Below are 15,352 nucleotides of genomic sequence, written 5' to 3'. Positions count from 1 at the left end.
AGACATTCCCTGGTTTGTATATCCTGTGGCTCAACCCCATCCTGGCCCACTCAGCCCTGTTTTCAGTCTGGGAAGGGCTCACTGATCAGGAAGTGGGGGGCGGGGGGACTTGCCTCACTCAGGTTGACAGGTTCAGCAAAGATGTGTGCGGGGTCCTTTTCCTGCAGCAAGTCCAATGTTGTCCTCAGCAGAACATTGAATGGCATCAGTTCCAGCTCCATGGCAGCCTGCTGGACCTTGACCTGTGGAGGACCCAGGAGAGATCAGGACATTCCCCACAAAGAGTTAAAGCTTTTTAGCCCTTACTAAATACCAAGCATTTTATCTAATAGGGATGAGTATGTGAGTTTGATACAGACAAGAGATTTTATAAAGTGGAAACTGAGGCAAAGAGAAACTAAATAACTGACCCAAGATAATACAGCTAATAAAGGGCAGAGCTGGGATTCAATCCCAGAGATTCTGGTTATACAGTATGCGCTCCTGACTACCTTGCCACACTGATTCTCTATATTACCTCAACCATTACAATAACCCAGAAAGAGAAAATGTTATTATCCCCATTTGAGAAATACGGAATCTGATATTTCAAGAGAAATCTTGAAATCACTAGCCCAAGGTCACCTCATTAGAAAAGAAGAGAGACAGGATTCAAAGCCAGGTCAAGGGTTAGCTCAAGGAACAGAATGATGATACAATGTGCCTTGGCTAGAATTCCTACTAGTGTGCTGAGATATTGATCTCACTGGCCCATGGGGTGCCTGGGTCAGCCTGGCATGGCCAAGGGCTCCAGGCTCACCCTCTCAAAAGAAGCAGGCAGGCCTACTGTGATGTAACCAGGAGGTAGGCTCATATATTTACAGTAGTTTGCTACACAAATGTTATTTTCCATGTGTACCCTAATGTGAAAAGGCTAAGAAGACATGGATTAGACTATGGAAAGTTTCTGTCCCTTGGTTACATCAAAACAGATGTGCCTGCTTTCTTTTCCCTTTCATTTCTCTGAATCAAAGGCAGGCAGAAAGGTCCAACTGTGGGACCAGGCCTGGGATGACACACAATTTATACGCATGGAGATCCTGAGATGTCCTCCATGTTCACCCAAGCTAAGTATAGGAAGAGTTGCCAGGCTCAAAAGTGGAAACTCATGCTTTAGGCCTGCTAGCTAAGAAGAGTCTGTGCTGGAGGTGAACAGTCATGTGGAGTTCGGAAAAAGAAAGGAAAATCTTTAACCAGGCCTCTGAAGGATGCGAGTAATAGCTGCCATTCCTCGACTAGAGAGAACAGTTTTGGCTTATCATCCATTCAATTAATAGCATTTGCTCTCTGCCATGTGCAGAGTGCTACAGCAAATATTCTAGGTAATTATCAACAAAAATAAAATAATAACGATAATAATAACTGATACTTCTATAGGCCCTACTATGTGTCAGGCATTGTTCTAAGTTCTTTTTGTGTACTAACTCATCTACTCTTCACAATATGAGGTAGGTTCTAATTACCCCCTTTCACAATTGCGGAACCTGTGGTATAGAGCAATTAAGCAACTTATTCAAGGTCACATAAACAGTAAGTGACAGAGTGAGAATTTAAACCCAGGCAATCTAGTATCAGAGCTCATATTTCTAACCCCTATGCTAAACTAACTCAACATTCCCTATGTTTGGAAGTTTAAAATCTTCTTGAACAGAGATTAGAAAATTTAAATGATTCAAGACCCAAAGTATTTAAAAGCCAAGTGAGAATCCTCAAACGCTCCCAAGACAGGTTTTCAAAATGGCTTGAGTTTTGTGAAATATTCAAGGTCAGACACTCCCCCTGAGATTTCCTCAATCAGAAACTCCAGAGATGGATCCGCTCAGATGACATTAAACTTATGTTGAGGACACTAGAGCCCCAAAGGGTTCTCTACATGACACTCATGTAGAGCAGGCAGACCTTGAGACCACAGCATGGGCAGGAATGCGAGAAAGAAAGCTGACACCCAGGTAGGGGCGCCCAGGTCTCATGATATCACACTGATAGTGGGAGAAAAAGATCTTAAATAAGAGCCCTGGGGCTGGGGCCCATCTTACCTGTTCCCTCTTGAGTTTCTCTCTCTTCCGAATCAGCTCAATCAGCAGCCGTGCCCGCTCCAGGTCATGTCGGAGCTTCTGCCAGTATTTCAGCTCTTCCTTCACTGCACTTGTCTTTTCATCCTGTTCTCGCTGCAGAAGGGAAAGGAAAGGAAAGAGAAGCAGGGAGTCTCCTGCTTCTCTCCCTGTTGTCTCCCTGTTCAAGCCTAACAGGACCTTGGCAGGTAAGGGCCTGTCCCCTTTCTTGACCCAAGTCCCCAGGGGCCCTTCCACCGCTCACCACCCTTTGTCTCCCTCCCAGGCTCCCCCAGCTTTATGATAATGTTTCTTCACTGCAGCATAGTAACCACTGCTGTAGTGAGATCTGGAACTGCTTCTCCTGCCCCTGGGGACACCAGAGAGCAGCTGTGCCCCTCAGGGCTGGAAAGAATTTCAGAAGGAAACTAATAGACACCTCAGGGGTGGAAAGAATTTCACCCTCGAATTTCAACTTGGCCAGAAGACAAAGTGGAGTTTTTACAAGCTTGTACTAACTGACTTGAAAAAACTTTGGTAAAACACCGCTACCATCATCAAAAATGTGATCTCTATGTCTAGAACAGGCTACAGTATAGTTAAGGGAGGGAAAAGGCCTAGGGTTTGATATGCAAAGGCATAGGAGTATAAAGACAACAAAAGCTGATTGTATAAACTGAATATAAAATGCTGAGAATATAAAATAGAGAGGATCTGAATGGGTCAGAGTTAGACCAAGAAAGGTGTCCTGGGGGAAGCAATCTTACTAGGGTTTCACATGTAGTGGTGGGCATGGATGAATAGGCAGTAAGGCGTCTTTTAGAACCAAAAGGCCCACATAGCAGAAGTGTAGAAGTTAATGATGTTGATGAGAAAAATGGGCTCACCAAAGCAGAGAAGCCAAGACCCAGGATTCAGTTGCTAAGAGGCCTCAAACATCAGGCAAAAGAGCCTGGAAATGGCCTTCCCAACGGGGAACAAATTCTGGGAAAGAAGTGACAGGATAGAAAATGGTGTATGAATAAGACACTGCCTGTTGTAGAGCAAAGACAAAACAAGAATCCAGAGACCATCTAGAAAGCTATTATTGAAGTTAAGGGGGCATGGATGAGCAGGGTAGCTGCAGAATGGAAATGGGGGGCAGTATACCGATGAAACCCCAAACAGCTTACTATTAACCGTGGTTCATTATAGAGGGAAAAATCAAGGTGGGGCCCATCTGAGGTCAGGAGGGAAAAGGTTCCATGCAAATAATGGGCAAGTAAGTTTACTGAGGGGAAGAAAGAGAACACCTACGTGGCTGTCTACATTTCCTCTGCCCCAGACAAGGACAAGAAGAGAAACCTGGAGCTACTGCCACAGTTATTTGCAACTACAAGTAGACAAGCTCTCCAAGCCAAGCATCAGGCAGTCAAGACCCTGGGAATGTTAAAATTAAGGAATAAGAAGCAGGATGTGCATGGGATACAAACAGGGTGAAAGAATTGGAAATTATGTCAAAGAGAGGCTCTCTCAGACAAGGTGATTTGTGATGTCAAATGCAGCCCAAGTCAGTATGGTGAGAATCTGAGGAAAGATTTGCTGGGCTATGCAAAGGTCACGAATGTTTTAGGGGAGTCTTTGGGGGAGCAGGTGGCTCATTTTGAGGAGGACTAGATATTGATTTGCACTTCAGAGACTTGTGTTACAGAATGCAAAACTGAAATCAGACAGAACACAGAGGCACCAGAGTGATATAACGGCTTGCTTCATCTCTGGAGTAGTGATGTGGGACTATTTAAAGAGGGAAGTAACAGAACAAGTAAAGAGGGAGAGAGAATTGAAAATGTTTGCAAAAAGGTCTCTCAGGAGGTCTCTACCATTTCAGAAAACACTAAGTGTGAAGCAACTCCAGTTGCTAATGGCTAAAGATCACCCCAACTGGGCAGGCCGCATGCTACAACTTAGATGGCAAATATGTACATTTACTATGAAACAATTTTTGGCAGAGGGTAGTGTAGTGTGTTGAGGAAAGTACGTTTTTTCCTAATTCATACAACGTGGCTGCCCTGGCTCTTATTCAGCTCACTTCTTCCTCTCCCCCATGTCGAAAGGGTTTTTCCCACATATATGGAGTTGGGCTAGCTCTCCACACTCCCCTCCAATCTGCTCCGAAGCCAAGTCTCTCCCACCAGAGATGGTCTGGTATAAAGATGGTGACTGTCTGCAGGCAAAGACTCCAAGGAGGGCTCAGGGAGGGTACCCCAACCATCACTCTCCACCTCCCTCCACTGGTCTGCCTGGTTCTTAGCCAGCATGCCTTCAAATCACCACTTCACCTACCTGCTCGGCATTTCTTTGGGACTGCAGGTGGGAGTGCAGGCGCCGGATGAGGGGGACACCATTCCGTGCCTGCCGCTTCAACAGCCAGTAGTTGTGAAGCCGTTGCATGAACTGGTTTTTCCTCTGAAAGGAGAGACCACTACAGATCTTGTTCAACCTTGAGTAGAGGCACAGGGGATTGAAAGACAGGGTCAGTGGGCAGCACAGATTATAGCCTGTGCATCCTATCCAGACCCTGGTTCATTTCTGAACCTAATAGAAGAGCAAAGAACAAAGTGGCTAAATGCCTCACCTCAGAGAAAGGCTGGGAAAGGATAGCAAAGTTAAGCAGCTCAGACTCAGATTCAGCATGAGATATTTTATTTGATTTTCCATCTCCTGCCTTGTATTCCTGATCCTCCGAAAGAATCCTCTCCCAGAAACCCCGTATCCTGTGATTTTGGACTCCTGAGAAATAGGCCTGCGCTCCAACACCCTACCCTTGTCTTGATAAAGACAGCAAAAAAAAAAGGAACAGGAACTTGAGTAAGCTATAGGCAATATGGCCTAACTTCCTGCCCCCCTAAGGATGAAGGTCCTGCAAGAGCAGGGAGTAGTCCACAGCCAAACTGGAAGGAAAGCCAGCAGGAATACCACAGGTTACTACTTTGAGTTCAAATGCAACCCCTTGGAATCACTTTGCTTATTTTTCATTAGAAATCTCAACAGCCTACAATGTCTATATTTGACAAAAAAAAAAAAAAAAATCTCTAAAGATGTAGGAGAATGGAAAATCAGCTGATAAGTAGTCTTATTAATCTCAGGGGTTAAGCCAATAACATGGGGGGCAGGGGAAAGAAAGGGATAAGAAGAGAATTAATAAAAGTCTACAATCTCTATCCTAATGCCCACACTGTAAGTAACGAACATTATTCCCAAGTTACAAAAGATGGAAAGGCAGTTTAGGAATAGAGGTTGAATAAACTGTCAAAGTCACAGCTAAGAAGATGGTGGAGCTGGGTGGGATTTGAATCCATGATCTCTCAGCTATACCATGCTGTGTCCTCAAATTGGTTATCCACCAGGTAAGCAAGGCCCCAGAGCTCCTGCGGTGTTTCCTCCATTTTTTCTCTTCACCTCACTCCAATGAGAGCAAGATAAACATAGCTGAACAAGAAAGTGGAACCTAAGAAGAATGGGCATGTTGAGCTCGACATTGCTCACCTAGGCCTTGCTCCTTCCCATAGTCAGACATTCCTGCCCCAAAGCCAAGCTTACAAAATCAAAGCCTAGGCCTTTCCCCAAAGGACAGATCCCCCACCAATGCCCATGCCAAGCATTCCTGCCCAGACGCAGGCAGCCCCCTCCCTCTAGAACTGTGTGACCACGGAGGGCCCAACAGCATTTATGCAGGTAGGGAAAAGAATAATAATAAAATAGCAGCAGCAGCAGTAGCCACCATTTATTGAGCGCTTACTATTTACCAGGCGCTGTGCTAAGTGCTTTACTTACGTTATCTCATTTATTTCCCACAACACCACTGTCTGGTAGGTTCATCCACAATAAGGTAAAGCTTAAAGAAGTGAAGTGACTTGCCAAAGGTCACACAGGTAGTAAAGACAGAAGCAGGATCCAGTGACAGATCTGTCTGGCTCTCTAAGAGCATGTTAAGCCAGCCCCTGCAAAAGGCATCTACAAGGGCAGATGTAACCACCAAAAAGTCTCCCCTTGGGGAATAAATGGCCTACAGATGGGGAATAAACAGCCTGCACAGCATCAATGCACTCACCTCAGGGAAGAAGGTAGCCTAGAACAACTCTGTGACTAGAAGACATATTTCCAGTAGGCTGAATTATAACTCAGGACCATGGCTCACAATAAGAACCTCTCCCTCCTGATCTTCTCTGCTCAGTGTCTTCTTCGCAACCTGAGACATCTAGTTACCTACTCCCCTCACAAAACTCACTGCCCACTAGTTTCCAGTACTCTTTTCCCTCTATCCTTCTCATAAAGGGAAACAGACAGCAGGAACAGGACCTAGAGGCATTACAAGCCCCAGATGTGGTCCAAGGTCTGTCACTTTTGACCTGGTCCTAGCCCTTAGAACAGGACGTGGCATATAGTAAGTGCTCAATAAACATTTTGTTTAATAAATAAAGGAGTGAAAAACTTTACCTCCCGTGGTCGCGGTTTCTTCATCTGGGGGTGTGGGAGAAGGTGCAAGGACTACATTAGATGAATAATCGCCAAGATTCCTTCTTGCTCTAACATTGTGTGCTTTTTAATGAACATAACCCTTGAGATAAACCTCTGCTGAACAATTTTCCCTGTCTCCTGCTTCTCTGCCAACTTCCATCCCTCCAACAGATCCAGCTACCTCTCGGATGGCTTAAAACAGGTACAATGATTCCTCTTTGTCTCAGTGGGAGTCAGAGTGGCTGACTAATTATACAGCTGACTGAGTGAGCCTCTTTCCCAAGTCTAAAAGCTTCTCAAGAGGAGGAATAGCATGTCTTTCCCATACCACAAAACCTTCACATGAAATTCCCATTATTCCCAGAACAGTGCTTTTTGGACAGGGGTTTGGACAGGGGACACCAACTCTTTGATACTGTGATTCTCAATTGAAGTAGTAAGGAGATGTGTGGGACCATACGAGGTTGTCGCAAAGACCAGTCAGTAAGGGAAAGGATATACAACTGGCTCTTACAAAGACCAGGGATGCTAAACATTTCTAAGCCACTTAAGTATTTGTCTCACCTTGAACCAAATGAAATACATTGCACTGAGGGCACAATCAAAACCATAAACCAGGCCAGGCACGCCCAGAGTCCAAAGGAGAAGTCTAAATTTGAGGGCACAGAAGACAACAGACATTGACTAACCATGATTGGGGAAGGAGGCCTGGCTCCGGGCCAACACCAGCCCAAGAAACTATGCGTCCCTGGGGAGCCCTTCTCGTCAGGCTCACCTGTAAGAAGGTATCTGTGGGACAGTGACCATAGGGACAGTGGAGGGTGCATCTCGGCCCAGTTCCTCTGGTTCCTTCTTGATCTTTTGCTTCAAAGTCATCTTGCTCTTCTTGGGTACTCCCTTAAGGGGCCCACCTTGGCCTTCATCTTCTTCCTCCTCTTGCACCTCTTCCTTCTCTTCCTCCTCCCCACAACCTTCCTTCAGTCCTTCCTCATCTCCAGCCTCGCTCAGGCTTCTGGGGGAGTCGCCCTTCCTCCTAGAAGTGGCAGCACCTGGTGGCGAGTGGGCCTCGCAATAGGCAGTCTTGCGCACTGTGAAGATAGTGCCATTGAGGCTGGTCTCACGCATGGGCTCAATTTTCATGAAGAGGCCGGCCCGCTGTGCACATGTTACATGGAAAGCGGTGTAGCAGTTCACCTTATGGCACTGGATGGCAGCGCCCAGTCCCTTCTGCTTGCAGATATAGCAGGTTAGTTTCCAGCGGGCAGGTGGGATGTTGTCAATGCCCTCAATGGGCTCCAGGAACACGGTGTTAGCGAAGCAAACTTCAGGGATCCAGATGGCACACACCACATGGGCCCAGTGCCCATCGCTGGTCTGTTTGAATGCACCACCCTTGTTGGGACAAAGGACGCAATCCACAGGCCGGGAGGGAGACTGCAGGCAGCAGCGGCACAGCCACTGGCCCTCGGGGATGTAGGGGACACCGTAGCACTCCTGGTGTACAGCCAGGTTGCAGATGTCACAGAAAAGAATGACATTGCTATTGTGGCATTCATCGTCCAGACACACACAACAGAAGGCATCTTCATCAATGAGTGACTGCTGGGCCCCACTGCTACGGCTCTCCAAGTATGACTCCTTCTCAAGTCTGTCCACCAGCAGCTCAAAGGTGTCTGCCGACACCAAACTGTGCCCATCCACTCGCCGCTTCTCATTAACCATATCCAGCCAGGCTAGGTCCTCCTCATCCATGTCATACTCTACCTCTGCATCCAGGTCTTCAGGTGGCTTCTCAATGTAGCGGTAGTAGGCAGCAGGCAGTGGAGGTGCTTCTGGCTGGCTGCCTGAGTCCACCATGCGGAAGCTGGGCTGTGGGAGGTGGAAGGAAGTGCCAGATGCATGCTTGGAGCAGGAGTCCTTCTTCTTGCCCTTCGAGGAGGACTTTTTGGACTTGCCAGGGAACTGAGGCTGCTCACTGTTTTCCTTGTTACTATTGCATTCGGTGATATCCTGTGCCATGAGCTCATCCTCTGTGATGATCTTCAGTGGGTCATAGATGCTGATACGATGCAGACGTCCATCAATGTCTACCTCCACAATCCGCTGGGCCTGGGCGTATGTCAGGGTCTCCCGGGTAGGTGAGCACTTCAGACTGTACGGGGACGGGGAACGCCGGCTCTCGGCATTCTGCCGCGACTTCTGGCGCGGCTTCCTCATGGCACCTGGGAACCAAGGGGACAGGCCTAAGGAGAGAAGGCCAAGAGACCATGAGCTACATGTTCAGGCATGCATGCATTCATTCACCCTTCCCTGACTGAGTGACTGCTGAGAGCACTGGCTGCTCCCCCTGCCTGAACATTTGCCCCTCAGATACCACGTGCCTTGCTCCTTCATCTTCTTTCAAGTCTTCCCACAAATCTTCTCGAGATTCTTGACCACTCTACCTAAAATTGCAAATCCCTTCCCCCCACCAGTAATCTTTCATTTTGCTTTGTTTTTCACTATACACTCACCATCTTTTACTGTGCTATATAATTTATCTCATTATCATGTACAGTCATGCATGGCTTAGCCATGGGGACACATTCTGAGAAATGTGACAAATGATGTTATTCAAGAGACACAGTAAACATGTATGAAGCTGCTACCAGCATAAAAAACTATGACTCCGGGTAACTACAGTGTCACTAGGCAATTAGAACTTTGGGACAACAGTGTATGTACACACAGTTCTTTGCTGACAGGAATATCAGTATGTGGTACAAGACTGTGTGTTGTTTGCTTCCTTTCACTAGAATGTAAGTTCCATGAGGACAGGAATTTCTGCCAGTTCGATTCACTGATGTATCCCCAGCACCTGGTGCTTGGCTCCTCAGTAAGCGCTTAGTAGTATCAGTTGAATGAGAAGAGAAATCAGACTCGCATGAGCCCTGCCCTCAAGGAGCTGACTGAAGGGAAAAAGATGATTATAATTTGACATGGGGAGAGTTAATATTCTAATGATGTACATAAAGCTGGGGGGCAGCTAACTATGGAAAAGGAGGTGACTAAGGCTTCAGAAAAGGAAACAAGAACAGCATCCACTCTTAAGCTCTGTTCATGAACAGCGGCCCCTATCAGAGGATCAAAAATTCACAGGTCTAGCACCTTTTCCCCACCCATTATCACCAGGATCTGAATCCCTAGCCCCCACGCCCTAACCATACCTAGAAATGTCTATAATAAGCAGTCTAAGGACTTCAATCTACAGTACAGCAGGGTTTTCTCTGCAAAAGGCAGCATTCAAGACACACTGGCTAGCTCAATTCGAGCAGAAACCCTGGAAACTCTGGGAGTGGGCCAGGTAGACTAGCTGAGATTCTCAGAGGATGCAAGGCCAAAGTGACTGGGGCAATATCCCTGATAAACTCTCAGTTCACTGTTACCTTGAGTCCCTCACTCCACAAATACTTACATCCAGTCTAATCTTGCATAGCAAAGAGAAAATTCTAAAATTTCTTACACCATTCTCTGGATGGAGGGAACAATGACAAGCTCATAAGGAACAATGGAAACAGTCACTGGGGTCACCATGGCCAGGAAAAACTTTTGGGCATATGGTGTCCTCAGTTGTGGGCAGGGACTTGGAAGGTTATGAGCAGAGGGAAGATCTCAACCAGAAAAACAGAGTTTGACATTCTGGTTACAGGATCTACCGTCCTTATAAAGTGCAGAGGGCAACAATGTAATACATTTTTTACAAACTACAAATCTCTTTTACTTTTAATACTTCTCACAACTTGTTGGGAAGAACAGATATTATCAGCTCCATTTTTCAGACAAAGAAACAATTCAGAAAGGTATCCCTCAATGCAAAGTTAGTGAGTGATAAAGCTACAATTCAAACCCAGAGCTTCTAAATCGCTCAACTCATTTCACTAAGAGGTACGAACACCAGAGATTCCGTGGTCTGGTACAAAAAAACAGGCTCTGGGGCAATCTAGGTTCTTATCTTGATTCCTAGTGACCTGGAAGAAGTCATTTCATCTCTGTACCTCCATATTCCACCGGTAAGGTGAAGTTAGTCTACTTTTTAAGTGTTGCTATCTGTTAACAAGGTGTTATTAACAACCTAAGTTTCCCAAAGTGTGACTGAAAGCAACAAAAGAGGCGCACACAACCCATCGGAGGCTGAAGAAAACAGACTCCTCCCGCCCAAAAAGTCCAGGAAGCAGAGGCTCCTGAACCCCACAAGGGCTCACAATTGCCAACTCCCTGGGGGCAGCGCAGGCCAACCAACCTGCTTTATTATCCCTGCCTCCTCAAGGGCATGGAGACCCCCTAGCCACGTGTGAACATTTACCTGGAAACTGACTTGAAACCGTTTTGAGTGTGCCTCCTCCTCTGGTTAGAAGCACCACAGTATTTTCTCCCACCTGCCACCTGCTCAGGTAGCTCTCCAACTAAGCACTCCTTCAGGCCTACCCTCCAGAAGCCGCAGCAGAGGTGGGGGTGGAGATGCCCCCCCACACCTTTCCCACCCACCCCCCACCCCACTCGCAATCTCCAGAGGGTAAAGGGCTGTTTCAGTGGAAAATGAAATGAGTTTCGCCCACAAGGAGCTTACAGTCTAGTTTTTTGGCGGGAGTTTGCCTCCCCACGCAGCTCTTCCCACATACGCACCTCCAAATATCTCCAACACCCCATGAGGTCTTCTAGCACTCCGTGGCCCCCCCACTCACCACCCCACCTAGGTCCCCGAAGAACGAGGGGCTTCTGCAATTTGACTATACCCGGCCCTGCACCGCACCCCAGATACTCAGGAGATAAGGGAGGCCCCCAGGCAAGGCTCCTGCCCTTTTAAAGGGGCGCCTCTTCCAGAAGAATCTCGACCCTTCGAAGGAGAAATGAAGGAAATAACATCTCCTCCCCAGAGGGGAGGGGGCGAGCGAGCCAGAGACCGACTGACGCGGAGTCCGCTCCTCAGACAGAGAAAGCGAGCGCCAGAGAACGAGCGGGGAAGAGGCGAGCACTCATTGGCCGCTTCACTTGCCCGTCAGGAGGCCCCAGGGGCCCTAGGGACGCTCAGGGGGTGGAACTCGCCTCCGGCTTGGCCAATCGGAGAGCGGGGCGGGGGCGGGGCTCGGCGGCTCGGCTTCCAGAGCCGGGGGGGAGACAAGATGGCGGCTGCGGGAGGGGGTCCTCGCTTTTCAGCTCCCCCCTCGCCCGCCTTCTCCTTCCCCGCCGCCGCCCTAGCTTCAGGGGAGAGCGTTCGCGCCGCCCCCGCCCGGCTCGGGAAGCCCCTCGCTTTCTCCCCCCCACCTCCCGCGCAGTCCCCGGTCCCCGTAGGCCCCGCCGCCCCCGCCCCCGCTCGGTACGGCCCCGCGGCCACCCCCATTACCTCAGCCGCCGGCCCGGCCCCGCCGTTCGGGGCCCCTGGGCGCGGGCGGGACGGCCGTCGAGCAGGTCGGTGCGGCCCGGGGAGCGGAGCGCGGCCTCCCGCGCTGGTCTCCGCGGCCACCGCCGTGCCCCCTCCCGGCCCGCGCTGGGGCCCCGGCCCGGCCGCCGCCGCCGCTCCCGGGGGAGGAGGGGGAAAGAGCCGCCGCCGCCGCCGCTGCCGCCACGGAGCCCGGCCGAGGGGAGGGAGGGATCAGCCCCCAGGCAGGATCCGCCCCTCCGGCCTCTCCCCCGCCACCTCCACCCCTTCCCTCGCTCCCTCCCCGGCTCCGCGGGCTCTCCCGCTGCACAGGAGCGAGGGCGCGAAAAGAGGGGGAAACGGGAAAAAATCCCCCCGCCCTGGCCCGGCGCGGCGGCGGCCGGGGCGGCGCGGAGAGGAGCGCGGAGCCGCCGCCGCCACGGGGCACGGTCCCCGGCTCGGCCTCACGGTGGCGGTGCGGGCGCGGCGGGGCGCGGAGCTGAGGCCGGCGCTGCCCCCGCCGCGGCCCCGGCTCGCCCGCGTCCAGCCCGCCGCGGGCGAGCTCGGCCGGGGAGCTGGGGGCTTCGGGTCCGGCGGGGGGCGACGGAGACCCCTGACTCTTTCCGTGGTCAGGCGCCCCGCTCCCGCTCCGGCTCCCGCTCTCCCTCTCCCTGGGGGTAGGCGGCTGAGGTGTGGGAGCTACAAACTCCTTCCCCGAGCTGGGGGTCCCCCTCCTGAGGTTGAGCCAGGGCAGAAATGGAAGTCAAAACCTCTCTGCAGTTTCTTGGGGTGCAGGTGCTGCACTACTCCCAGAAAGTTGCCTCCCCCCTGGTGCCCAGGTCCGGAGGACAAAGGTCTGGCGAGGGCCAGCCCCTCCCCCAGGGAGGGCGGCCGGGAAAGACCTGGGTCTATTGTGCACAGGTGAGCGGCTGCCTTCCCGCAGGACCCCCTTCTGACTTGACTTGGCCGTGTGTCGTCCTCGCCTGTATTTCAAAAGAGTAAACATAAAAGTTTGACAGTCTACTTAAGGACGTCTGGTAACTCGTTTGTCATGTAGACATGGAAACGCTTTCAACCTGATTTGGCCGGGAACTGGTGCATTTAGTGCACTAGGTGCCTTTCTAAAATATGCTTGACAAGTGGCAACCGGACTGTCAGTAAGTTTCAGAGAATGGCCTTTGACCACCTTCCCTCCCTCCTTGCCTGTGAAGTGCAAAGCTTACCTCATGTGACCGAAGTCTTAAGCATCAATAAAATTTCATGGTGTTTCTAAAGCATGTATGGCTAGACCACCTTTAAATGTGCAGATGAATGACGTATTTTGAAAGTGTTCTCCTCTGCCCGCGCTGCTGGGGTAGCTTGACTGGCACAATTTCTTGCTGGGTTCTGATGCTCAAAGACATGGATTCTAGTCAGAGAATGAAGTCTTCCAAATGTTTACACTCTAAGGAATGTTCATTAACCAAAGGAATTTTAAAATACTGTGTTTTGAAACTGAAAGTCTGATTAAAAAGTAAAGAAGCTCATTTTGTGTTACAAGTGTGTGTGCCCTGATTAGATGGTAGTACCTTCTGGCAAAGTGATAGTAAAAATACTTGTTAACTATTTTTCTTTTTTTTAAAAGAACAGGGAGTGGCTTGTGGAGCTAAGCAAGGGCAGGGCACTGTTTTGAAAGTTGCCAAGATGAAATAGTATGAATTAATGTCAAGTGTTCTAAGACTACAGGGAATAATCATTTAGAGGGAATGTGTGGAAGAAAAGATGATTAATTGTGGAGAAAGCCCCAGAGGCAAGAGTATATTACAATTACTTTTAAATAAGGAAAAAAACAAAAACAAACTGACACTAGAAACAAGAATACTGGATTTTATTTCTTCCTTTAAAATATAAAATACAACTGTTTATTCATATGACTGGTAATTTATTGATGCATGTTCTCAATATTTATTAGTGCAATTGTATTTGTGTCATTGGGAGCTCTTTTTTTTTTCCACTAAACTTAATGAATAAATACCTTGAGAAAACACACTGGTTTCCACTTAAATGCTGTCAAAAATGCTAAGTTAACCTGATACATAAAATTTCCAGGTTTTTTTCTATTCAAAGTTTTCATACTAAGATACCCAGTTTACCTGTTTCCATTCCATTTCCCCACATCCACTCTCTTAATGGTAATATTACAGTCATTCTCACTTTTATTTTGACATTTGCAGTTGGTTTCTATTAGTGTAACTGCACACATAACCAGTTCACAATGATGTGATCTTAAATGTAGCATGGAGCAATTAATGTCATTAAAAACAAATTTGGAACATGTATCAAAAATCCCAGAGGCACTAAATTTGATTCACTTTTAATTTTCAGCTATAGTAAAGAGTTTAAATTCACCAGCTCCTGGCCTTTCCATTAAACCATACAGCAAATTAGTTAAATAAGCAGAGGCACAGATATTTGATTCCAAATAGTAGTTTTAAAATTTCTGCATTTCTAAATGGAAACTAACTTATTTGGAGTAGGAGAGTGTTTTACCATTTACAACTAAAAGAGAAAACATGAGTACAAAAAGACTTCCCCCCATCTGTCCCCCAGCATCTCAGGATATCTTTGTCAACACTTAACTGTTATCATTAGTTCACCAAGACAAGAGACCTTTGCAGGAACTGAGGCAGTATCCACTAGATTAATAAAATATTTTGATGAGAAGAAAATAGACTTCGATAGTTAAATTATTTTTAATAAACTTTCTTTCTGAGACCTGGCTAAAAGAATTCTCTAACCACAGTTGGGAATAATGTCAGAGGTTGAAATCATTGTGATATGTGTATGCTGTAATGAAAAAAATTCAAGTTTGCTTAGAAAAGGGGAAAAAGTGGCTAGGCTAATGAACTTTAAATTGAACCATAGCCCCTAAGTTTAATTCCATTCCTTCCTATAACAGATTATTAATTGAACACCTTCTGTGTGTCCAACATTATATAAATTCCTTTGGAAAATAATGACAAAATCTCAAATTCTGCTTTTTTTTAAGATTTATTTATTTATACATACAAGAGCCAGAGTGCAGGCCAAAGATGTGGGGGCGTGTGAGGATTCACCAGAGACAGAAGTGGGGAGAACAGGCAGATCTACTGAAAATACGCTGCTGAGGGGAGCAGCTGGCAAGACAGGCGAGGTCTGTTATACCATGTGGGTGACCTCCCTGGTGGAGGATTGAACTCATCCTGCAGTGACTGCAGATAGCTTCATAGTACTGCATATTACCCTCTTGCACCGCCAGGAAGGCCCCAAATTCTGCTATTTAGACTCGTCTCACAATCTCATAACCAACCTGATATATATGGCCAGAAAGACCAGCTGCTCTGCTAAGATT

General features: G+C 48.1%; 1 protein-coding gene across 3 annotated transcripts in view; it reads right to left on the bottom strand.

Annotated features, from left to right (window-relative positions):
- Nucleotides 1-12,190, bottom strand: part of BRPF3 (bromodomain and PHD finger containing 3) — a 34,545-nt gene extending 22,355 nt beyond the window's left edge. Inside the window, exons 1-5 of one of the 3 annotated variants that reach the window (XM_037519593.2) lie at nucleotides 11,968-12,190; nucleotides 7,363-8,830; nucleotides 4,413-4,569; nucleotides 2,076-2,207; nucleotides 114-242 (exon numbers count right to left, since the gene is read on the bottom strand). In XM_037519593.2, the coding sequence (XP_037375490.1) occupies nucleotides 114-242; nucleotides 2,076-2,207; nucleotides 4,413-4,569; nucleotides 7,363-8,804 (1,860 nt within the window). In that variant the 5' untranslated portion in view covers nucleotides 8,805-8,830; nucleotides 11,968-12,190. Of the gene's footprint in view, nucleotides 1-113; nucleotides 243-2,075; nucleotides 2,208-4,412; nucleotides 4,570-7,362; nucleotides 8,831-11,249; nucleotides 11,618-11,967 lie in introns of those variants that run through there. The other 2 variants (XM_054698748.1, XM_037519594.2) reach the window with 2 other exon arrangements.
- Between the last annotated feature and the right edge of the window lie 3,162 nt (nucleotides 12,191-15,352).

This window comes from Talpa occidentalis, unplaced genomic scaffold (assembly GCF_014898055.3).
Source record: "Talpa occidentalis isolate TD23 unplaced genomic scaffold, MPIMG_talOcc4v2.1 talOcc4.2, whole genome shotgun sequence".
Taxonomy (NCBI): Eukaryota; Metazoa; Chordata; class Mammalia; order Eulipotyphla; family Talpidae; genus Talpa; species Talpa occidentalis.
Note: the sequence above shows the minus strand (reverse complement) of the source record. Positions and strands in the feature narration are given on the sequence as shown.